The 25,404-nt window shown below is 47.2% G+C and overlaps 1 protein-coding gene across 1 annotated transcript in view; it reads left to right on the plus strand.

Moving 5' to 3' along the window:
- The window catches only part of dnah7 (dynein, axonemal, heavy chain 7), a 201,946-nt gene that overhangs the window by 70,829 nt on the left and 105,713 nt on the right, over positions 1-25,404 (plus strand). The window contains exons 22-30 of the mRNA XM_030126944.1: positions 968-1,108; positions 2,333-2,545; positions 4,454-4,563; positions 7,371-7,539; positions 8,864-8,966; positions 9,265-9,392; positions 14,050-14,262; positions 16,692-16,790; positions 23,927-24,175. Coding sequence (XP_029982804.1) covers positions 968-1,108; positions 2,333-2,545; positions 4,454-4,563; positions 7,371-7,539; positions 8,864-8,966; positions 9,265-9,392; positions 14,050-14,262; positions 16,692-16,790; positions 23,927-24,175 — 1,425 coding nt within the window. The remainder of the gene's footprint in view (positions 1-967; positions 1,109-2,332; positions 2,546-4,453; positions 4,564-7,370; positions 7,540-8,863; positions 8,967-9,264; positions 9,393-14,049; positions 14,263-16,691; positions 16,791-23,926; positions 24,176-25,404) is intronic.

Below are 25,404 nucleotides of genomic sequence, written 5' to 3' on the forward strand. Positions count from 1 at the left end.
GCACACAGAACTGAAACACACAGAACTGAAGCACACAGAACTGAAACACATAGAGCTGAAACACATAGAACTGAAACACACAGAACTGAAACACACAGAACTGAAACACACAGAACTGAAACACAGCTGCACCTGTTTAGTCCTGACTCTGGGACCAGCACAAGACCAGTCCATGAGGTTCTCAGACCAGTCCCTGAGGTTCTCAGACCAGTCCATGAGGTTCTCAGGGTCCCAGATGCTTCATGTGGGACCAACATGTCCCAGATGGACTTTGGTTCTAGACCGTGGACAGACGTATGCTGCGTTTCCACTGCGTGGTATCAGCTCAGCTTGGTTCGGCTCAACTCGTCCTTTTTGCGTTTCCATTCTGAAAAAGGACCTGGAATCTGGTTCCTGGTACTAGTTTTTTGGTATCACCTCTGCCGAGGTTCCAGGACTGGGGACCAGGTACTAAAAGGTGACACTGTGTAAACACTGCAGACCACTGATTGGTCAGAGTCGTCTCTGTGCCCCGCCCTTTTACATAAAACAGATGCAGAAGTTTCCAGTAAATCTGTCGCAGGTGAATCCACATGAGGACAGTCTGGAAAACTACACCATGATTTGTCCAGGAGCTTCAGACACAAACATTCAGCAGGAGTTTGACCAGACAACACACAGCGAACGAGTTTATCAGCAACTGTGAGCCGACGACACAGAAGTAACGCACTGCATCGCTATGACGACCAGGTACTGTAAAGTCTGTAGTATCCTGGAATGGAAACGGTCTGGAACAGGACCTGGTACCAGAGTGGAGTCGAGCTGAGCCGAGCTGGTTCCACGTAGTGGAAACGCGGCATAATAGACCAGCAGTCCAGTCAGAAGGCCGGTCCAGTGGTCTAACCTGTATGTGTATGTGGTGGACGATGGTGCTTTCATGCCTCAGATATGTGGGCACATAACATGTGTTTGTTGTGTTCCATTGCAGGTGATCAGTGAGGCCATAAAGGCCTACCCTGGTCAGTTAAGGGTGGACTGGGTGCGGTCTTGGCCAGGCCAGGCAGTGCTGTGTGTGTCCCAGGTCTACTGGACCAAACACATCCACCAAGCAATCCAGTCAGGACACAAGGTGAGAAGGAAGCTGTGGTGGCTTCCACTGTGTCTGTAATTCACAGTTTAATCAAACCTGTGGATGGATGTGAGTCTTCTGTTGTAGAAGAATGTGTGACTGGTGTCACAGCTCAGATCCACACGTCTGCAGTTTGTACCTCACACTGAGATAGAAGGTGTACATGTTCTCCTCATGCTCTCCTCATGTTCTCCTCATGTCTTGTCCCCTGGTCGTCCGGCTTCCTCCCATCATCCGTCATACACTTAAGAGGTTCATTTAGTTACGGGTTAAAGGTGGATGTTTGGGTCTTTAAGGGTTAAAGGTGGATGTTTGGGGCTGTAAGGGTTAAAGGTGGATGTTTGGGTCTGTAAGGGTTAAAGGTGGACATTTGGGTCTGTAAGGGTTAAAGGTGGATGTTTGGGTCTGTAAGGGTTAAAGGTGGACGTTTGGGTCTGTAAGGGTTAAAGGTGGACGTTTGGGTCTGTAAGGGTTAAAGGTGGACGTTTGGGTCTGTAAGGGTTAAAGGTGGATGTTTGGGTCTGTAAGGGTTAAAGGTGGACGTTTGGGGCTGTAAGGGTTAAAGGTGGATGTTTGGGTCTTTAAGGGTTAAAGGTGGATGTTTGGGTCTTTAAGGGTTAAAGGTGGACGTTTGGGTCTTTAAGGGTTAAAGGTGGACGTTTGGGTCTGTAAGGGTTAAAGGTGGATGTTTGGGTCTGTAAGGGTTAAAGGTGGACGTTTGGGTCTTTAAGGGTTAAAGGTGGACGTTTGGGTCTCACATTAGTAGACAGAAAGTGTAACATTAATAGTACGATTAAGTATTTGTTATAATTCATGAATAGTAGGAGTGCTGTTTCTCCGTCATACTGGAACATTTGTTGTGGTCCAGTTTGGTGTCTAGGCTCTGGGATCAGAAGTCCTGGATAATATTTAATGTACAGTGTGTACTAGTGAGGCGCACTAACTCTATTAAAGCAGGAGCCTTATTACATGTTTTTGATGTTATGTTTGTCTTGGTGCATGTGTCACAGCATCTGACATATTGTTTCATCAATAGAAACAGAAATTAGCCTTGATTTTTAAGACGTATAGTGATGGAAAATAAAGTCTGTTTTGAAAATGTAAGGAGTAGAAACTCTGTTTGTGTTCAAATGTAGAAGGAAACACCAAACCTTAAAGAATCCCCAGAAACCCAAACCTGTCTTTGTCGTGTTCCTGTGTGTTCATGACCCGTCCTCCATCCAGGCCCTGGACTCCTACCTGGAGCAGAACAACCGACAGATCGAAGACATCGTGGCTCTTGTTCGCGGTAACCTGTCCAAGCAGAATCGAGTGACCCTGGGAGCCCTGGTGGTTCTGGACGTCCATGCCAGGGACGTTCTGTCCACGCTGGTGCACAAGGGCATCGAAGACGAGAACGACTTTGAGTGGCTCAGCCAACTGCGCTACTACTGGATGGTAAGTGAAGGCAACACCAGCTGCGTTTAAGGACACTGTGACCAAAACCAAAGCCATATTTGTCCAGTTTGGACCCAGTCCAGTTTGGACCCAGTCCAGTTGGTCCAGTTTGGACCCAGTCCAGTTTGTCCAGTTTGGACCCAGTCCAGTTTGTCCAGTTTGGACCCAGTCCAGTTTGGACCCAGTCCAGTTGGTCCAGTTTGGACCCAGTCCAGTTTGTCCAGTTTGGACCCAGTCCAGTTGGTCCTTGTAGGTGTTTCCATTGAACAGTGTGTGGTTCTGCTGTGGTTCTAGTCCAGTCCCGTCTGTCCACATGTGTTCATTGTGGTCCGGTCCAGTCTAGTTGGGTTCTGGTTCTGGTTGAAGGCAGATGTTGGCCTCAGTTGGATCAGAACCTCCTGGTGTGTCCACTGTAGTGTGGGTCCATCTGGTTCTGGTTCTGCCTCAGTTGGATCAGAACCTCCTGGGTTGCACTGACTGTCTTCACCTCCAGCAGAAGGGAACACAGAACCGGACCAAAGGACAGTCCACATTTATGGACACGATGGCACCATGGAATTATGGGACACAAGTGGACAGCAGCAGTTCACCAACCAGTTGTGGATCCAGGATTTCCCAGTGACCCGGGTACCGTTTACTGAACTGTGTGATGTTCTTGAATAGTGCTGGGTAAAAAAATTGATTTGATTGATTTTGGATCAGTTTCTTTTTCATTTTGTGTAATCGATTAATAGTGGATGAGATGGATTTTTCAGAGCAGGACCGCGAGTAAATGACTCCGATACCACCGACGCAGAAACGGCTGGAGCTCCACTTCCTTTCAGCCGTTTCCACGTTTCTGCGTCGTGTTTGTTTCATCCATATAATGTCACACGGATGCACTGCAGCAGCGGTGGTGTGAGCCTTCACTTCCTACAATGCACGTAGTGACCAAATTCCTCAGATGCCCAGTTCCTCCTGCTCTGATTATAAACACATGGTTTGTTTGTGGTGGATGGAACTAAGAACCTGTTCACCATGAGGAAGAGATTCAGCTGAGGAATGACACAGGTACGTCCTGGTAGTTAGGGAGAACCCCCCCCCATCTCACGAACTATCCACCCCCGTCCTTACGCTTCCTGCTGATTGACTTTTGGACTGAAGTTCTTACCATTATCTCTAATGTAATTGGTAGGAAAATGAATCCAAAGCCCTTGACAGTCCTATTTGGGGTCAGGACCCCTGAACCTCTGCACTTCTCAAACTAATTCTCTTGCATTTATGACCATTCTTGCAGAAGGATAATTGTCCTGAACTGGAAGTCCCCACAGCCCCCTTCCTTTATTCACTGGCTCACAGATGTCCTGTTTTTCCTCAAATTTAAAAAAATTAGAATGACACTTTATGCCTCTGCTGATACATTTTCACAAATCTGGAATCCTTTGTTTCAAATAGTCAGTCCAGATGGACCTTTGTGGTCATTTTTCTGCCTGGTCCTCCTTTTTGTTTTTTCTATTCGGTAATACACCTGGTGTAACACATTCTAAATGTGAACCTTTCAAGACCTTTTGTTTGTTTGTTTGTTTTTGTTAATGGAGAAGGTTGGTGGACTTGTTCTTGGGTTCGTTTGCATGTAAAAAAAATGGAAATTGTGCAAGAATTTATTTTCAATTGATGTCACGTATGATACAGTGTTTGTATTGTCCAGTTTCTATAAATCTCCAAATAAACAAAGGTGGAAAAAAAAAAAAATCTGTAGTCTGCTCCCCCTAAAAGTACCCCATCTTGAACTCATGGTTCTCCACAGGTCACATACTGGTAACAGACACAACAGTCTGTTTTTATGAGCATTCAAGTGTTAAAGACTGCACTATTTCCACCATGAGTTTCCCTCATTAATACAGAGTCGTAATCCTGTGATTTGTGCAGGAGAACCAGCTTCACACCAAGATGATCAACGCGGGTCTGCCGTACGGATACGAGTACCTGGGGAACACCCCCCGTCTGGTCATCACCCCCCTCACAGACCGCTGCTACCGGTAAAAGCACCACCCACACATGTTCACTGCTCCACATGTTCACTGCTCCACATGTTCACCGCTCCACATCTGCTCCACATGTTCACTGCTCCACATGTTCACCGCTCCACATGTTCACCACTCCACATGTTCACCACTCCACATGTTCACCGCTCCACATGTTCACCACTCCACATGTTCACCGCTCCACATGTTCACCACTCCACATGTTCAGCACTCCACATCTGCTCCACATGTTCACCGCTCCACATCTGCTCCACATGTTCACTGCTCCACATGTTCACCGCTCCACATCTGCTCCACATGTTCTCCGCTCCACATGTTCACCACTCCACATGTTCACCGCTCCACATCTGCTCCACACGTTCACCGCTCACATGTTCACCTCTCCACATGTTCACCGCTCCACATGTTCACAATTCCACATGTTCACTGCTCCACATGTTCACTGCTCCACATGTTCACTGCTCCACATGTTCACCGCTCCACATCTGCTCCACATGTTCATCGCTCCACATGTTCACCGCTCCACATCTGCTCCACATGTTCTCCGCATATTCACTTCTCCACATGTTCACCACTCCACATGTTCACTTCTCCACATGTTCACCACTCCACATGTTCACTGCTCAACATGTTCACTGTTCCACATGTTCACCGCTCCATATGTTCACCGCCCACACATGTTCACTGCTCCACATGTTCATCGCTCCACATGTTCACCGCTCCACATCTGCTCCACATGTTCATCGCTCCACATGTTCACTGCTCCACATCTGCTCCACATGTTCTCCGCATGTTCACTTCTCCACATGTTCACCACTCCACATGTTCACCGCTCCACATGTTCACCGCTCCACATGTTCACTGCTCCACATGTTCACCGCTCCACATGTTCACTGCTCCACATGTTCACCTCTGGTTTATGTTGCCTTAACATAATGTTAACTATATTAACTTAAACATAATGAATATACTGAGTATTCTAACTTTAGCTAAATGTGTACACGTACAAATGAAGCTCAAGTGTTTCTGACAAAACAAAACTTATATTTTGTGTGAAATCAATGACTGTGTGTTATCATCTGTGTTCTGTGTGTGTGCTATATGAGTATTAAAATGTAAAATTATACTGAAAAAAGCAGAAAATAAGAGTTTACTAGTGCCCCACTGGTTTGACAGGATGATACTGAGAAGTTATGGATACGTGGTTAAATCAGTGCAACCACTCCCCCTACTGGCTGTTTTTGGAGTTTCCTCTCCTGCGCTGGGATCGTCCAAAGCCCAAAGTGACTCCACAGCTTTGTGTCCACTAGTGTCCCATCGTCTGATTGTCTTTAAGTGAAGGAACCTCTGACACCTGCTGTTGTGCAATGGGTGCATGATTTACTTTTCTTTTTAAAGTTGGAAAAGATTCAGTTTTCTGTTCATGGACAAATTAATTTATTTTATCAACAATGGAATACTTTTTTCTCTACTGTCAGTAAGAGTGTCCTGGTGTCTCCTGTCCTTTGGACAGACACGTGTTGTTAATATACATTATATTCACTCTGAATCAGCCCTGAGTATTGGAAAGAGGAGCTGATAACATTATTTATCTTGGTTTTTTTGTTGTTGTTGTTGTTGTTGTTTTTTTGTTGTTTTGTTTGTTTTCTTCTTTTTTGGGGGGTTTAATAGGTTTGTAGGTTTGTTGTATAATTTGTTTATTATTTTATATATCTTTATATATATATACAGGGTGGGGAAGCAAAATGTACAATATTTTGAGGCAGGGATTGAAAGACAGTGTATGACCAATTAGTTTATTGAAAGTCATGAGAATTTATTTGCCACAAGAAAATGTCCATAATAGAAAATGTTTTTATTCTATGTGTCCTCCTTCTTTCTCAATAACTGCCTTCACACGCTTCCTGAAACTTGCGCAAGTGTTCCTCAAATATTGGGGTGACAACTTCTCCCATTCTTCTTCAATAGTATCTTCCAGACTTTCTGGTAATAGTTTTGCTCATAGTCATTCTCTTCTTTCCATTATAAACAGTCTTTATGGACACTCCAACTGTTTTTGAAATCTCCTTTGGTGTGACGAGTGCATTCAGCAAATCACACACTCTTTGACGTTTGCTTTCCTGATTACTCATATGGGCAAAAGTTTCTGAAAAGGTATGGATAATAGTGTTAGGTATGATTATGACATCAGTATATGTTTGGGTTCAAAACAACTGACGTAGTGTCTGCTGAGAAAAAACAACTAAATGTTCATTGTACATTTTGCTTCCCCACCCTGTACATATATATATATATATATATATATATATATATATATATATATATATATATATATATATATATATATATATATATGTGTATATATATATATACTTATACATAAGGAACCACACACACATACAAAAAAAAAAAAAAAAAATTATATATATATATATATATATATATGTATACATATATATATTAAAAAAAAATTGTATTTGTGTGTGTGTGTGTGTGGTTCCTTATGTATAAGTACATGTTTATGTTTAATTCGAAATAATTAAAAAATAAATAAAGAAAGAAAGAAAGAAAAAAGTTATGGATACGTTAGAGTTCAAAGCATCTTTTAGAACTTCCAAAAGCCCAGAACTCCAAAACCATAAAACTATTCAAATGTTCATACGCAGTGAAAATCTCAGCTGTTGAAGTAAATGTTTCCAGAAATCTGGAGTGTAACTGTTTCCAGTCAAAGACAGACATGATTCCAAGCACCACTTGTATTTTCTATCCTTCCTGTTTGTGGTTGCTTTCTTCCCTTTCAGGACCCTGTTCGGTGCCCTACACCTGCATTTGGGAGGAGCCCCTGAGGGTCCGGCGGGCACAGGGAAGACCGAGACCACCAAAGACTTGGCCAAAGCTGTGGCCAAACAGTGTGTGGTGTTCAACTGCTCCGACGGCCTGGACTACATCGCACTGGGAAAGTTCTTCAAAGTGAGTCCAGTCCCCCCACTAGGACATGATCTGAGTGGAAACAGCCCAGTTTGAGTCTGCCTCCAGACTCACACTAAAACCTGAACACAGCTGTCTCACTTTCACCCAACTCAGAGGTGGTCGTCCAGTAACCAGAGGGTTAGCGGTTCGAATCTTAAAAACTGAACGGCAGATGGGACAAATGATCAGAGATCTGGGTTTGATTTGGCTCTGCAGTGGAAAGTGGACCTTCAGTTTGATGGAAGAAGCTGAAACTGTGCACGAAGAGGATGGAGAGGGTGAAGGTTTGGCCCAAATGACCTTTGACCTCTGAGGTGCTCTGGCTTCGTACAGATGATCAGAGTCATTGAAGCCAACACCAGCTGTTTTAAGTCAGATTTGAAGAACATTCCTCAGCCTGTTTCTGTTTAAAACACTGAGGTTACCAAACCAGTAAACCAAAGCAGAAGTTCAAATGGACTCAATACAAAATGAATTAAACATTTTCAGAAGCTTTTTATCCACATTCAAACACCTCAGTTTCCTCAGATCAAACCGCCTCTGGTCTGCCTTCCTGCAGATGACGACTGAGCTGGTGTCAGGATGGAGCCTGAATACTAGGGAGAAAACAGGTCATTTTTGTTGAAGTTAAGGTTATTATTGTTAATGAAAACTAACAAAATAACAAAAACTAGAATTGAACAAACATTTTCGTTAACTGAAATAAATAAAAACTATAACTAAAATAAAAAAAACGATAACTAACGAAACTGTATTGTGTGTTTACAAAACTAACTAAAACAGATAAAAATTATGGATAAAATTCCCTTCGTTTTTGTCTTTGTCAATGTCAGATTGATATGAAATCGATTTATTTCACTCTCTCAGTTTTCTGTGCTGTCTCCATACGACACTTTTTGCTCCGTCACTTGTGTTCACTTGTGGTTTCCAGTCGTCTTCTGGTCCCCACTCTACCTGGAAACATGGAGACTAAAGCAGCAGAGTCCTGTCTGGGATTGATTTGAATACGACGACAAAGATATGAAAAAATAAAACTAAACTAAAACTAAGCATTTAGAAGAAAATGAAAACTAATAAAAACTATCAAACCTGCTCTAAAAACTAATTAAAATGAACTGAATTAGAGAAAAAAAAAGTCCAAATTAAATAAAACTAAACTAGAATGAAAAATTCAAAACTATTAGAACCTTGGTCTGAGTCAGTGAACCTGCTGTGTGTTGTGCTGTGTCGTGTTCATGTTGTGTTCATGTTGTGTTGTGTTGCATTACGTTATGTTGTGCTGTGTATTGTTGTATTGTGTATTGTCATGTTGTGTTGTGTTCAGGGCCTGCTGTCCTGTGGAGCCTGGGCCTGCTTTGATGAGTTTAACCGGATCGACCTGGAGGTTCTGTCTGTGGTGGCGCAGCAGATTCTTACCATACAGAGAGGTGGGGGCTTTATCACTGCAGAACCTTTGACTTCCTTTCATCTGAATGTATTCTAAATTTATATGGAATTCTAATTTCTCAGATTGTTATTTTTGTTCAGAGTTTATCCCTTTATTTTCTGGATAGTTCAATATTTATTTCCAGTTGTTTTCAGTGGTGTTTGTAGTTTGTAGCTGACAGAAGGACCCAGACCTCCTGACCAAATGAATGGAACTTTCCATAATTAAGCGCTGTGTGTTTGACATTTGTCTTCCGTTGTCTGTTTGTGATCCTGTGTGTTGTCCACCGCTGTGTGCAGGTATCTCCACCCATATGGAGGTTCTGGTCTTTGAAGGGACGGAGCTCAAACTGGATCCCTCCTGCGCTGTGTTTATCACCATGAATCCAGGCTATGCCGGACGCTCCGAACTACCAGACAACCTCAAGGTATCCAGGTCCATGTGTGTGTGGTGGTCTGATGGTACCAAGGTCCATGTGTATGTGGTGGTCTGATGGTGTCCAGGTCCATGTGTGTGTGGTGGTCTGATGGTACCAAGGTCCACGTGTGTGGTGGTCTGATGGTATCCAGGTCCATGTGTATGTGGTGGTCTGATGGTGTCCAGGTCCATGTGTATGTGGTGGTCTGATGGTATCCAGGTCCATGTGTATGTGGTGGTCTGATGGTGTCCAGGTCCATGTGTATGTGGTGGTCTGATGGTATCAAGGTCCACGTGTGTGGTGGTCTGATGGTATCCAGGTCCATGTGTATGTGGTGGTCTGATGGTGTCCAGGTCCATGTGTGTGTGGTGGTCTGATGGTATCAAGGTCCACGTGTGTGGTGGTCTGATGGTATCCGGGTCCATGTGTGTGTGGTGGTCTGATGGTATCCAGGTCCGTGTGTGTCTGATGGTTCTAACCCTTTACGTTACGATATGGGCATCCAGGCCTACTCAGGATCTATGATCTGATGTGGAGCATGTGGCCAATGCATGGGCGGAGCATGTGCTCAGTGCATGGGCGGAGCTCTGGTTGTTGTGTGCGGTGTACACATCCATTCATGTTAACATGGGTCTGAAGAAAAGAAAAACTTTACCCAAATAAAATTGTAACACTTTTAAATGCAAAAAAATATATATATATACTGAACGGATTGAATTTTATCAATGCAAACATTCAGTAACCGATGCATTGCGATATCATTCCAGGCGCTTGTCGGCGTATGGATACGTATCCAATAATCTTCCCATCCCTAATCTGCACCCATTCAGACAATGACTGAGACGAAGAGCAGAGTTTACAGTTTGGCTGGTGCTGCTCATGTAAAGTGGACTGTGGATCCGCCCCCTGGGGCCTGGCTTTAGGTCACACAGACTGAAAACTGTGTTCTGTGAGTTTGTGAAGGGTCATTTTTCTGATCAGTTTGTTTCATGTTATAATAAATGCACGGTTGATGCCTAGAAGGACCATTTGTGGTCCTGTGTGATCTGTTGCATAGAGTTTGGACACAAATTACATCCCATAAGTGACATGGCAGTTCCAGTCAGTATCAGTGGGAAGAACCAGCAGCGGTGTTTCTCTTCCTTCACATTCATTGGTCTTCAAATAAATGGACTGCAGTTAAAACCTGTGACTGAACCTTTGTATTTTTGTATTTTTCAGCTGATCTTCACTTACTTCACTCCCCCTTGAACTGCCACCTTATCGTGGTGGGGGAGTTTGAGTGCCCGAATGATCCCAGGAGCTATGTTGTCGGGGGCTTTATGCCCCTGGTAGGGTCTCCCAAGGCAAACAGGTCCTGGGTGACGGGCCAGACTAAGAGCAGTTCGGAAGCCCCTATGAAAAATAAACAGCAGAAGAACATGACGTCGCCCGGTACGGCGCAGCCGGGGCCCCACCCTGGAGCCAGGCCCGGGGTTGGGGCTCGAATGCGAGCGCCTGGTGGCCGAGCCTATGCCCACGGGGTCCGGCCGGGCCCAGCCCGAAGGAGCGACGTGGGCCCGCCCTCCGGTGGACTCACCACCCACCGAGGGAATCGTAGGGGCTTGGTGCAGTGTGGATTGGGTGGCAGTCGACGGCAGGGAGCCCGACAACCCGATCCCCGGACGCAGAGTCTAGCTCTTGGGACATGGAATGTCACCTCGCTGGGAGGGAAGGAGCCGGAGCTTGTGAGGGAGGTTGAGAGATACCGACTAGATATAGTCGGGCTCACCTCCACACATAGCTTGGGCTCTGGAACCCAACCCCTCGAGAGGGGCTGGACTCTCCATTTCTCTGGCGTTGCCCGCGGTGAGAGGCGGCGGGCTGGTGTGGGCTTGCTCATAGCCCCTCAGCTCAGTCGTCATGTGTTGGAGTTCACCCCGGTGAACGAGAGGGTCGCGTCCCTGCGCCTTCGGGTCGGGGACAGGTGCCTCACTGTTGTCTCGGCCTACGGGCCGAACAGCAGTGCAGAGTACCCAACCTTCTTGGAGTCCCTGGGAGGGGTGCTGGATGGTGCTCCGACTGGGGACTCCATTGTTCTCCTGGGTGACTTCAATGCCCACGTGGGCAACGACAGTGAGACCTGGAGGGGGGTGATGGGGAGGAACGGCCTCCCTGATCTGAACCCGAGCGGTGTTTTGTTATTGGACTTCTGTGCTAGTCACAGTTTGTCCATAACAAACACCATGTTCGAACACAGGGATGTCCATAAGTGCACTTGGCACCAGGACACCCTAGGCCGGAGGTCAATGATCGACTTCGTTGTCGTATCATCAGACCTCCGACCGCGTGTTTTGGACACTCGGGTGAAGAGAGGGGCAGAGCTGTCAACCGATCACCACCTGGTGGTGAGTTGGATCCGCTGGCGAAGGAGGAAACCGGACCGACTCGGCAGGCCCAAACGTGTTGTGAGGGTCTGTTGGGAACGTCTGGCAGAGCCCGATGTCAGTGCGGTCTTCAACTCCCACCTCCGGGAGAGCTTCTCCCAGATCCCGGGGGAGGCTGGGGACATTGAGTCCGAGTGGACTATGTTCTCCACCTCCATTGTTGAAGCGGCTGCTCGGAGCTGTGGTCGCAAGGTCTCCGGTGCCTGTCGTGGCGGCAATCCCCAAACCCGGTGGTGGACCCCGGAAGTAAGGGATGCTGTCAAGCTGAAGAAGGAGTCTTATCGAGCCTTGAGCTGATGAGTACCGGAAGGCCAAGCGAGCTGCAGCCCGAGCAGTTGTGGAGGCAAAAACTCGGGTCTGGGTGGAGTTTGGGGAGGCCATGGAGGAGGACTATCGGTCGGCCTCGAGGAAATTCTGGCAAACCATCCGGCGCCTCAGAAGGGGAAAGCAGTGCGCCACCAACACTGTTTACAGTGGAAGTGGGGAGCTGCTGACCTCGACTGGGGATGTTGTCGGACGGTGGAAGGAATACTTCGAGGATCTCCTCAATCCCACTGTCACGTCTTCCATGGAGGAAGCAGAGGCTGAGGTCTCAGAGGTGGACTCATTCATTACCCAAGCTGAAGTCACCGAGGTGGTTGGCAAGCTCCTCGGTGGCAGGGCACCGGGGGTGGATGAGATTCACCCTGACTACCTTAAGTCTCTGGATGTGCAGGGACTGTCTTGGCTGACACGTCTCTGTAACATCGCGTGGCAGTCGGGGACAGTACCTCTGGATTGGCAGACCGGGGTGGTGGTTCCCCTTTTTAAGAAGGGGGACCGGAGGATGTGCTCCAACTATAGGGGGATCACACTCCTCAGCCTCCCGGGGAAAGTCTATTCCAAGGTACTGGAGAGGAGGATCCGACCGATAGTCGAACCTCGGATCCAGGAGGAACAATGCGGTTTTCGTCCCGGTCGCGGAACGCTGGACCAGCTCTATACTCTCCATCGGGTGCTCGAAGGTTCATGGGAGTTCGCCCAACCAGTCCACATGTGTTTTGTGGATCTGGAGAAGGCGTTCGACCGTGTCCCTTGTGGTATCCTGTGGGGGGTGCTTCGGGAGTATGGGGTTCGGGGCCCTTTGCTAAGGGCAGTCCGGTCCTTGTATGACCGAAGCAGGAGTCTGGTTCGCATTGCTGGCAGTAAGTCAGACCTGTTCCAGGTGCATGTTGGTCTCCGGCAGGGCTGCCCTTTGTCACCGGTTCTGTTCATAATTTTTATGGACAGAATTTCTAGGCGCAGCCAGGGGCCGGAGGGGGTCCGGTTTGGGGACCACAGGATTTCATCTCTGCTTTTTGCAGACGACGTTGTCCTGTTGGCCTCATCGAACCTGGACCTTCAGCGTGCCCTGGGGCGGTTTGCAGCTGAGTGTGAAGCGAGGGGGATGAGGATCAGCACCTCCAAATCCGAGGCCATGGTTCTCGACCGGAAAAAGGTGGTCTGCCCTCTCCGGGTCGGTGGGGAGTCTTTGCCCCAAGTGGAGGAGTTTAAGTATCTTGGGGTCTTGTTCACGAGTGAGGGAAGGATGGAGCGTGAGATTGACAGACGGATCGGTGCAGCGTCTGCAGTGATGCAGTCGCTGTATCGGTCGGTTGTGGTAAAGAAGGAGCTGAGCCGAGAGGCGAAGCTCTGGATTTACTGGTCAATCTACGTTCCTACCCTCACCTATGGTCATGAGCTTTGGGTCATGACCGAAAGGACAAGATCCCGGATACAAGCGGTCGAAATGAGTTTCCTCCGCAGGGTGGCTGGGCGCACCCTTAGGGATAGGGTGAGGAGCTCAGTCACCAGGGAGGAGCTCGGAGTAGAGCCGCTGCTCCTCCGCGTCGAGAGGGGCCAGCTGAGGTGGCTCGGGCATCTGTTTCGGATGCCTCCTGGACGCCTCCCTGGGGAGGTGTTCCGGGCATGTCCCACCGGGAGGAGACCTCGGGGAAGACCCAGGACACGTTGGAGAGACTATGTCTCTCGGCTGGCCTGGGAACGCCTCGGGGTCCCCCCGGAAGAGCTGGAGGAGGTGTCTGGGGAGAGGGAAGTCTGGGCATCCCTGGTAAGACTGTTACCCCCGCGACCCGGCCCCGGATAAGCGGAAGGAAATGGATGGATGGATGGATCTTCACTTAAACCTGGCTCGTTTCTTCTCTTCGTATCAGTTTGGAGGTTTCAGACTGAAAGGCCCTTCGTGTCTCTTTGTCTTCTAGGCTCTGTTCAGGACTGTGGCTATGATGGTCCCAGACTACGCCATGATCGCAGAAATCATGCTCTACTCCTGTGGATTCGTAACCGCTCGGCCCCTCTCCGTGAAAATCGTGGCAACGTACCGGCTGTGTTCAGAGCAGCTGTCGTCTCAGCCTCACTACGACTACGGGATGAGGGCGGTCAAGTCTGTTCTGACGGCCGCCGGAAACCTGAAGGTCTGACAGAACATATGTCTGGGTTTCCACCTGAACCAAACTGAACACATTTACCCCTGACACAACACTTAGTCATGCATCGTCGTTTGTGTGGATTTACTTTATGGTTTTTGGTTTTGTCTTTTCCTGTTTTATTTTGGTGAAGGTGGTCTCCTTCCTGTTTTTGTCTGCACTGTCAGTCTTGTCTTTGTCTTCCCTCATCCCCTCATTGTCTTCACCTGGTGTTCCTCCTGTAATTACCCACACCTGAATGTGATCCCTGTTTTCCCTATTGAGGTTTTGCACGTACGTCACATGATCATGTGGTTTGCTGTTTACGACGCCATATTGGTGGGCAAGCTTTCCTTGGATCGTACAGCGTGTTAAAGGATGGAGCTGTTAAACTCCTGTGTGCCGTTTATTCCTTCTCTTTCACCAGTATCAGTTCTGCATACAGACCGCTGGGTTCCACTGGTGTCAGGGCTGGTTCTGTTCTGCCCACCGCTGTTTAGTTATAACCGCAGTTAGCCTAGCTTCTCAGTACTGTTAGCCTGCGTGCCTGTTGCCTTAGCGGTGTGTAAAATCAGAATAGTCCTCATGTGGTCTGGTGCTGCAGACCCTTTAAACCTACTGGAGGACTTCCCCTGGACTATCACCTACAGACAGTGGTTGTGGATCTACCTGCTCCCTTTGAGTTTCCTCAGCTGGGTGAGGCAGATGGAAGTGGGCGGAGCTACGGCGGGCGACACCGCTGAGTTCAGCTGGAGCTGGTGACAATACTGCCCCCCCCGTCTGTGCCGGTCTGCTTTAACTATGGGACAGCCTTCCACATGAGGTCCAGTCACATGATGCAGATGGGAGGGGCTTTAGGACACAGACAGTTGATGGAGCGTTTCCAGTGAACATCTGGGCTGGTTCACCAGTTCAGAGCCTGCAGGTGTACGGCTGATGGGAGCCGGCTGGAGCTGGGAACACTGGTTTGACCTCCCAGTTGCGTGCGTCACTGTAGTTAGTGAACATGTAAACTCATCTGTGGTGCCTTTATCACAGCAGACAGACTCGCAAATAAAACCCACAAACACCAGTCCAAAGAAAAACACCAGATAAAACAACAGTTCAGACTTTCTGGATCCTGATAGTGTGCCTACCAATATGGAGGTGGAAACAACACTCACATGACCAGTGACGTCAGCTGCAAGTCCTCAGTATATTCTCCTCTCTCCCTTTGTCTGTTGTCAGTGCGTTGTTTCTGTTTCCCTGTGAAGACCATCTTGTTCAAGAATCTTGATCCTAGCTCCATGTGTTTGTGTTCATCAGGCTTTTTAGTTTTACATTGAGCACGTTTTACTCCCTCCTTTTGTTCTCCTGTTTTTGTATTTTTGGATTCTTTTTTTTATTAAAGGTGCTGAAGACTTTCTTGACCAGTTTTTCCTCAGATCTGTCCATCCTCAGTCATATCCTCAGTGTCATGAATCTGTTCGTCTGTCTGTCATTCCTCAGCTGAATCTCTTTCATTACAGTGAACAGTTTCTTAGTTCCATCCACCACAAACAAACCATGTGTTTACAAACCGACCTGGGACGTCACTTGGGCATCTGAGGAATTTTGTCGCGACTTGCATTGTGGGAAACGGAGGTTCGCGCCGCCACCTGACAGCGGCAGCGTGAGCATATGATATTATATGGATGAAAAAACACGTGCAGAAACAGCTGAAGCGGCTGGAGGAATGTGCATAGAAGGAAGGGAGTTCCTGTTGTTTCTGATCGTGTCTGTTCCAGCTGCTGCTGTCAGCCAGCTGTGTGAACCTTCGCTTCCCACAATGCACGTCACAACAAAATTGCAAAGATGCCCGAGTTCCCTCCCGACTCATTTGTAAACACATGGACTTTTTATGGTGGATGGAACTAAGAAACTGTTCACCACAATGTAAGAGATTCAGCTGAGTAATGACAGACAGACGAACAGATTCATGAAACTGAGGATAGGACTGAGGATGGACAGATCTGAGGAAAACTGGTCATGAAAGTCTCCTGCAGCTTTAAAATCCTTTTATCTCTCAACCTCGTAGTCTCGAGCATTTGGGTCCACGCCAGAGTGTCGTGTCTTAACACACTTTCACCGAATGACTCCTTTGAATTTTCCTTGAACCCTTTGTACTAGTATCAGTTGAAGCAGAGCTGAGTTATTTAAAAGGCAAACACCCACATGTGTGTTCAGAACTGAAGCCTTCTGCTCAGACAGGTTTGTATTTGTAATAAGAAAGCAGTTCTATTTACGACAGGCTCTTTTTATGGGACTTCAATGTGACTGTTTGGATTATGAGGAGCTAGGAAACCTGTGGTATATGATGCACCTGTTGTTTGTTTATTGTACGTTTATTTTGTAGTAGTATTTTAAAGGTGCAGTTGTCCGTGTTTGTCCTGTGTCTGTGCTTCTTTTGGACTGTGCAGCTGGCGTTCCCTCAGCAGAATGAAGACACTGTGTTACTCAGATCCATTATTGACGTTAATCTGCCCAAGTTCCTGTCCCACGACCTGAAGCTGTTTGAGGTTTGTTCCGTAACAGCTGCTTTTACACCACAGACATCCACTTAGTCCTTCACATTTGAGTCAGTCATTTTAAACCACAAAACAGAAGGACCTTTACCCTCTGAGCATCTGAACATTCCACTGCCATATGTGTGAGCTGTGAAAATGATGAGTACGTAGATGCGTTTGTGTTTTCATTATTGGTCTGTTCTTCTGAAGGACAGGGCATGAGTCTGCCTGACACTCATCCATCCATCCATTCATTCATCCATTCACTCATCCATTCATCCATTAATTCACTCATCCATCCATTTGCTCATCCATCCATCCATCCATTCACATATTTTCATTTACATGACAGCAGTAGCTTCAGTAAAATCAGATGTTTGACAGACACTGAATGAAAGCAGATGAAAACAAAAGCAGATAAAACTGAACCAAAGGGACTGTCCCAGACTAAATATGGACTGAACCACAGGGACTGTCCCAGACTAAATATGGACTGAACCACAGGGACTGTCCCAGACTAAATATGGACTGAACCACAGGGACTGTCCCAGACTAAATATGGACTGAACCAAAGGGACTGTCCCAGACTAAATGTGGACTGAACAAAAGGGACTGTCCCAGACTAAATATGGACTGAACCAAAGGGACTGTCCCAGACTAAATATGGACTGAACCACAGGGACTGTCCCAGACTAAATGTGGACTGAACAAAAGGGACTGTCCCAGACTAAATATGGACTGAACCAAAGGGACTGTCCCAGACTAAATATGGACTGAACCACAGGGACTGTCCCAGACTAAATATGGACTGAACCACAGGGACTGTCCCAGACTAAATATGGACTGAACCACAGGGACTGTCCCAGACTAAATATGGACTGAACCAAAGGGACTGTCCCAGACTAAATGTGGACTGAACCACAGGGACTGTCCCAGACTAAATGTGGACTGAACCACAGGGACTGTCCCAGACTAAATATGGACTGAACCACAGGGACTGTCCCAGACTAAATGTGGACTGAACCACAGGGACTGTCCCAGACTAAATATGGACTGAACCAAAGGGACTGTCCCAGACTAAATATGGACTGAACCAAAGGGACTGTCCCAGACTAAATATGGACTGAACCACAGGGACTGTCCCAGACTAAATATGGACTGAACCACAGGGACTGTCCCAGACTAAATGTGGACTGAACCACAGGGACTGTCCCAGACTAAATATGGACTGAACCACAGGGACTGTCCCAGACTAAATATGGACTGAACCAAAGGGACTGTCCCAGACTAAATATGGACTGAACCACAGGGACTGTCCCAGACTAAATGTGGACTGAACCAAAGGGACTGTCCCAGACTAAATATGGACTGAACCACAGGGACTGTCCCAGACTAAATGTGGACTGAACCACAGGGACTGTCCCAGACTAAATATGGACTGAACCAAAGGGACTGTCCCAGACTAAATGTGGACTGAACCAAAGGGACTGTCCCAGACTAAATATGGACTGAACAAAAGGGACTGTCCCAGACTAAATGTGGACTGAACCACAGGGACTGTCCCAGACTAAATATGGACTGAACAAAAGGGACTGTCCCAGACTAAATGTGGACTGAACCAAAGGGACTGTCCCAGACTAAATATGGACTGAACCAAAGGGACTGTCCCAGACTAAATATGGACTGAACCACAGGGACTGTCCCAGACTAAATATGGACTGAACCACAGGGACTGTCCCAGACTAAATATGGACTGAACCACAGGGACTGTCCCAGACTAAATATGGACTGAACCACAGGGACTGTCCCAGACTAAATATGGACTGAACCAAAGGGACTGTCCCAGACTAAATGTGGACTGAACAAAAGGGACTGTCCCAGACTAAATATGGACTGAACCAAAGGGACTGTCCCAGACTAAATATGGACTGAACCACAGGGACTGTCCCAGACTAAATATGGACTGAACCACAGGGACTGTCCCAGACTAAATATGGACTGAACCACAGGGACTGTCCCAGACTAAATATGGACTGAACCAAAGGGACTGTCCCAGACTAAATGTGGACTGAACCACAGGGACTGTCCCAGACTAAATGTGGACTGAACCACAGGGACTGTCCCAGACTAAATATGGACTGAACCACAGGGACTGTCCCAGACTAAATGTGGACTGAACCACAGGGACTGTCCCAGACTAAATATGGACTGAACCAAAGGGACTGTCCCAGACTAAATATGGACTGAACCAAAGGGACTGTCCCAGACTAAATATGGACTGAACCACAGGGACTGTCCCAGACTAAATATGGACTGAACCACAGGGACTGTCCCAGACTAAATGTGGACTGAACCACAGGGACTGTCCCAGACTAAATATGGACTGAACCACAGGGACTGTCCCAGACTAAATATGGACTGAACCAAAGGGACTGTCCCAGACTAAATATGGACTGAACCACAGGGACTGTCCCAGACTAAATGTGGACTGAACCAAAGGGACTGTCCCAGACTAAATATGGACTGAACCACAGGGACTGTCCCAGACTAAATGTGGACTGAACCACAGGGACTGTCCCAGACTAAATATGGACTGAACCAAAGGGACTGTCCCAGACTAAATGTGGACTGAACCAAAGGGACTGTCCCAGACTAAATATGGACTGAACAAAAGGGACTGTCCCAGACTAAATGTGGACTGAACCACAGGGACTGTCCCAGACTAAATATGGACTGAACAAAAGGGACTGTCCCAGACTAAATGTGGACTGAACCAAAGGGACTGTCCCAGACTAAATATGGACTGAACCAAAGGGACTGTCCCAGACTAAATATGGACTGAACCAAAGGGACTGTCCCAGACTAAATATGGACTGAACCACAGGGACTGTCCCAGACTAAATGTGGACTGAACCAAAGGGACTGTCCCAGACTAAATGTGGACTGAACCAAAGGGACTGTCCCAGACTAAATGTGGACTGAACCAAAGGGACTGTCCCAGACTAAATATGGACTGAACCAAAGGGACTGTCCCAGACTAAATGTGGACTGAACCAAAGGGACTGTCCCAGACTAAATGTGGACTGAACAAAAGGGACTGTTCCAGACTAAATATGGACTGAACCACAGGGACTGTCCGAGACTAAATATGGACTGAACCAAAGGGACTGTCCCAGACTAAATATGGACTGAACCAAAGGGACTGTCCCAGACTAAATGTGGACTGAACCAAAGGGACTGTCCCAGACTAAATATGGACTGAACCAAAGGGACTGTTCCAGACTAAATATGGACTGAACCAAAGGGACTGTCCCAGACTAAATGTGGACTGAACCAAAGGGACTGTCCCAGACTAAATATGGACTGAACAAAAGGGACTGTTCCAGACTAAATATGGACTGAACCACAGGGACTGTCCCAGACTAAATATGGACTGAACCAAAGGGACTGTCCCAGACTAAATATGGACTGAACCAAAGGGACTGTCCCAGACTAAATATGGACTGAACTACAGGGACTGTCCCAGACTAAATGTAGACTGAACCAAAGGGACTGTCCCAGACTAAATATGGACTGAACCAAAGGGACTGTCCCAGACTAAATATGGACTGAACCACAGGGACTGTTCCAGACTAAATATGGACTGAACCACAGGGACTGTCCCAGACTAAATATGGACTGAACCAAAGGGACTGTCCCAGACTAAATGTGGACTGAACCAAAGGGACTGTCCCAGACTAAATATGGACTGAACCAAAGGGACTGTTCCAGACTAAATATGGACTGAACCAAAGGGACTGTCCCAGACTAAATGTGGACTGAACCAAAGGGACTGTCCCAGACTAAATATGGACTGAACAAAAGGGACTGTCCCAGACTAAATATGGACTGAACAAAAGGGACTGTTCCAGACTAAATATGGACTGAACCACAGGGACTGTCTCAGACTAAATATGGACTGAACCAAAGGGACTGTCCCAGACTAAATGTGGACTGAACCAAAGGGACTGTCCCAGACTAAATATGGACTGAACAAAAGGGACTGTTCCAGACTAAATATGGACTGAACCAAAGGGACTGTCCCAGACTAAATATGGACTGAACCAAAGGGACTGTTCCAGACTAAATATAGACTGAACCAAAGGGACTGTCCCAGACTAAATATGGACTGAACAAAAGGGACCGTTCCAGACTAAATATGGACTGAACCAAAGGGACTGTCCCAGACTAAATATGGACTGAACCACAGGGACTGTCCCAGACTAAATATGGACTGAACCAAAGGGACTGTCCCAGACTAAATATGGACTGAACCACAGGGACTGTCCCAGACTAAATGTGGACTGAACCAAAGGGACTGTCCCAGACTAAATATGGACTGAACCAAAGGGACTGTCCCAGACGAAATATGGACTGAACCACAGGGACTGTTCCAGACTAAATATGGACTGAACCAAAGGGACTGTCCCAGACTAAATATGGACTGAACAAAAGGGACTGTTCCAGACTAAATATGGACTGAACCAAAGGGACTGTCCCAGACTAAATATGGACTGAACAAAAGGGACCGTTCCAGACTAAATATGGACTGAACCAAAGGGACTGTCCCAGACTAAATATGGACTGAACCACAGGGACTGTCCCAGACTAAATATGGACTGAACCAAAGGGACTGTCCCAGACTAAATATGGACTGAACCACAGGGACTGTCCCAGACTAAATATGGACTGAACCAAAGGGACTGTTCCAGACTAAATATGGACTGAACCAAAGGGACTGTCCCAGACTAAATATGGACTGAACAAAAGGGACTGTCCCAGACTAAATATGGACTGAACCAAAGGGACTGTCCCAGACTAAATATGGACTGAACCAAAGGGACTGTCCCAGACTAAATATAGACTGAACCAAAGGGACTGTCCCAGACTAAATATGGACTGAACCAAAGGGACCGTCCCAGACTAAATATGGACTGAACCACAGGGACTGTCCCAGACTAAATATGGACTGAACCAAAGGGACTGTCCCAGACTAAATATGGACTGAACCACAGGGACTGTCCCAGACTAAATGTGGACTGAACCAAAGGGACTGTCCCAGACTAAATATGGACTGAACCAAAGGGACTGTCCCAGACGAAATATGGACTGAACCACAGGGACTGTTCCAGACTAAATATGGACTGAACCAAAGGGACTGTCCCAGACTAAAAATGGACTGAACCAAAGGGACTGTCCCAGACTAAATGTGGACTGAACCAAAGGGACTGTCCCAGACTAAATATGGACTGAACCAAAGGGACTGTCCCAGACTAAATATGGACTGAACCAAAGGGACTGTTCCAGACTAAATATGGACTGAACCAAAGGGACTGTCCCAGACTAAATGTGGACTGAACCAAAGGGACTGTCCCAGACTAAATATGGACTGAACAAAAGGGACTGTTCCAGACTAAATATGGACTGAACCACAGGGACTGTCCCAGACTAAATATGGACTGAACCAAAGGGACTGTCCCAGACTAAATATGGACTGAACCAAAGGGACTGTCCCAGACTAAATATGGACTGAACCACAGGGACTGTCCCAGACTAAATGTGGACTGAACCAAAGGGACTGTCCCAGACTAAATATGGACTGAACCAAAGGGACTGTCCCAGACTAAATATGGACTGAACCACAGGGACTGTCCCAGACTAAATATGGACTGAACCAAAGGGACTGTCCCAGACTAAATATGGACTGAACCAAAGGGACTGTCCCAGACTAAATGTGGACTGAACCAAAGGGACTGTCCCAGACTAAATATGGACTGAACAAAAGGGACTGTTCCAGACTAAATATGGACTGAACCAAAGGGACTGTCCCAGACTAAATATGGACTGAACCAAAGGGACTGTCCCAGGCTAAATATGGACTGAACAAAAGGGACTGTTCCAGACTAAATATGGACTGAACCACAGGGACTGTCCCAGACTAAATATGGACTGAACCAAAGGGACTGTCCCAGACTAAATGTGGACTGAACCAAAGGGACTGTCCCAGACTAAATATGGACTGAACAAAAGGGACTGTTCCAGACTAAATATGGACTGAACCACAGGGACTGTTCCAGACTAAATATGGACTGAACCAAAGGGACTGTCCCAGACTAAATATGGACTGAACCAAAGGGACTGTTCCAGACTAAATATGGACTGAACCAAAGGGACTGTCCCAGACTAAATATGGACTGAACCAAAGGGACTGTCCCAGACTAAATATGGACTGAACCAAAGGGACTGTTCCAGACTAAATATAGACTGAACCAAAGGGACTGTCCCAGACTAAATATGGACTGAACAAAAGGGACTGTTCCAGACTAAATATGGACTGAACCAAAGGGACTGTCCCAGACTAAATATGGACTGAACCAAAGGGACTGTTCCAGACTAAATATAGACTGAACCAAAGGGACTGTCCCAGACTAAATATGGACTGAACAAAAGGGACTGTCCCAGACTAAATATGGACTGAACCACAGGGACTGTCCCAGACTAAATATGGACTGAACCAAAGGGACTGTCCCAGACTAAATATGGACTGAACCACAGGGACTGTCCCAGACTAAATATGGACTGAACAAAAGGGACTGATCCAGACTAAATGTGGACTGAACCAAAGGGACTGTCCCAGACTAAATATGGACTGAACAAAAGGGACTGATCCAGACTAAATGTGGACTGAACCAAAGGGACTGTCCCAGACTAAATATGGACTGAACCAAAGGGACTGTTCCAGACTAAATGTGGACTGAACCAAAGGGACTGTCCCAGACTAAATATGGACTGAGCCAAAGGGACTGTCCCAGACTAAATGTGGACTGAACCAAAGGGACTGTTCCAGACTAAATATGGACTGAACCAAAGGGACTGTCCCAGACTAAATATGGACTGAACCAAAGGGACTGTCCCAGACTAAATATGGACTGAACCAAAGGGACTGTTCCAGACTAAATATGGACTGAACCAAAGGGACTGTTCCAGACTAAATATTGACTGAACTAAAGGGACTGTTCCAGACTAAATATGGACTCTTTGGTGTGGTCACACTGGTTCCATTTGTGGCTGAAGTTTGTGTATATTTCTTGGTTTCTTTTCCGTATCAGGGCATCACCTCAGACTTATTCCCAGGAGTCCAGCTCCCAAACAGAGACTACAGCGTTCTGCTGGAGGCCATCCAAGAAAACTGCAAACGCATGAATTTGCAGGTCACTGAATTCTTCACAGAGAAAATCCTGCAGATCTATGAGATGATGATAGTGCGGCATGGGTTCATGCTGGTGGGGGAGCCCTTTGGAGGGAAGACCAGAGCGTACCGAGTGTTGGCAGCAGCCCTTCATGACATCTACAAGAAGGTAGGAACTCACTAAGGGCTGGACGATGGTACAGACTGTCCAAAAACAGACAATTTATGTCAGTGTTTTTCAACCTTGGGGTCAGGACCCCACATGGGGTCGCCTGGAATTCAAATGGGGTCGCCTGAAATTTCAAGTAATTGATAAGAATAACAAAAACCTTTCTAATACAAAATATATGGTGAGTTGACAGAAATGATCCCAATACATAACAAGAAAAGCACTCGGAGAGCACAGACCGCCTCCAAGGCTGATCAGTGGAGCCCCCCGTGGGCCCCCGTGGGCCCCCCTACCCCCCACCCCCGATCACCACCAAAATTTTATCATTTCTTCCTTGTGCCAGTATCAACATTTCCTGAAAATTTCATGAAAATTCATCCATAACTTTTGGAGTTATCTTGCTAACAAACAAACAAACAAACAAACATGCACGCACACAAAGCAAAGCAATCGCAGTACCTCCTGGTGGAGGGAATAAAAACAAACTGTGAGTCTGAAACTGCAGCACTGTGGTTCTGTTTATCTGTGGTTCTGTTTCTCTGTCAAATGTTCCTTGTGGTCAGTTTCAGATGCTGCAGCTCTTTCATAATTCAGAGTTTCAGTTCTTGTTTGTTCAGTATTAATTGTCCTCCTTGTAGATCATCACACAGGTCAGATGTTGGTCCCTGCTTCGGCCTTCCGGCCTGTCGCACCTCCTCCGGTGCCGATGGGGGCAGCCGCAGGGTCATCAGCTGGGATGCTGCCGTTCACAGATGTTTCGCCCCCCAGACCAGTATATCTCCCGGCGGGGGGACAGTGGCGTATGGGGACGTCTCCCCACCACTCCCTGTGACTGCCCTCACTGGGGTGCTAGTCCCCATCCACTTTCCTTCCTCTGAAGCCACAGCCAGTAGCTCACCTTCTCGGCCTCTTCTCCCAACTCTTTCACTGCTTTCCGCAGGCTTGACCCTGTCAACGCAGCACTGCGGAGTAGATGGACTGCTGCCTTGCCAACAAACCCCCTGCTTCCCACTTCCACAGGGTATACCCTGGCTCTCCAGCCAGCCTCCTGGCACTCCGCCACAAGCTCAGATTACTTGAGGTGTTTCCTCTCGTGGGCTGCTGCCATGCCCTCTTCCCAAGGGTGACCGCTCTCTCTACTGCGGACCACATGACGACGTCTGGCCTGAGGGTAGTTGGTATGATCTCTCTTGGAAATACTAGCTGTCTTCTTAGGTCTGCCAGCATTT

Source organism: Sphaeramia orbicularis, chromosome 22 (assembly GCF_902148855.1).
Source record: "Sphaeramia orbicularis chromosome 22, fSphaOr1.1, whole genome shotgun sequence".
Taxonomy (NCBI): Eukaryota; Metazoa; Chordata; class Actinopteri; order Kurtiformes; family Apogonidae; genus Sphaeramia; species Sphaeramia orbicularis.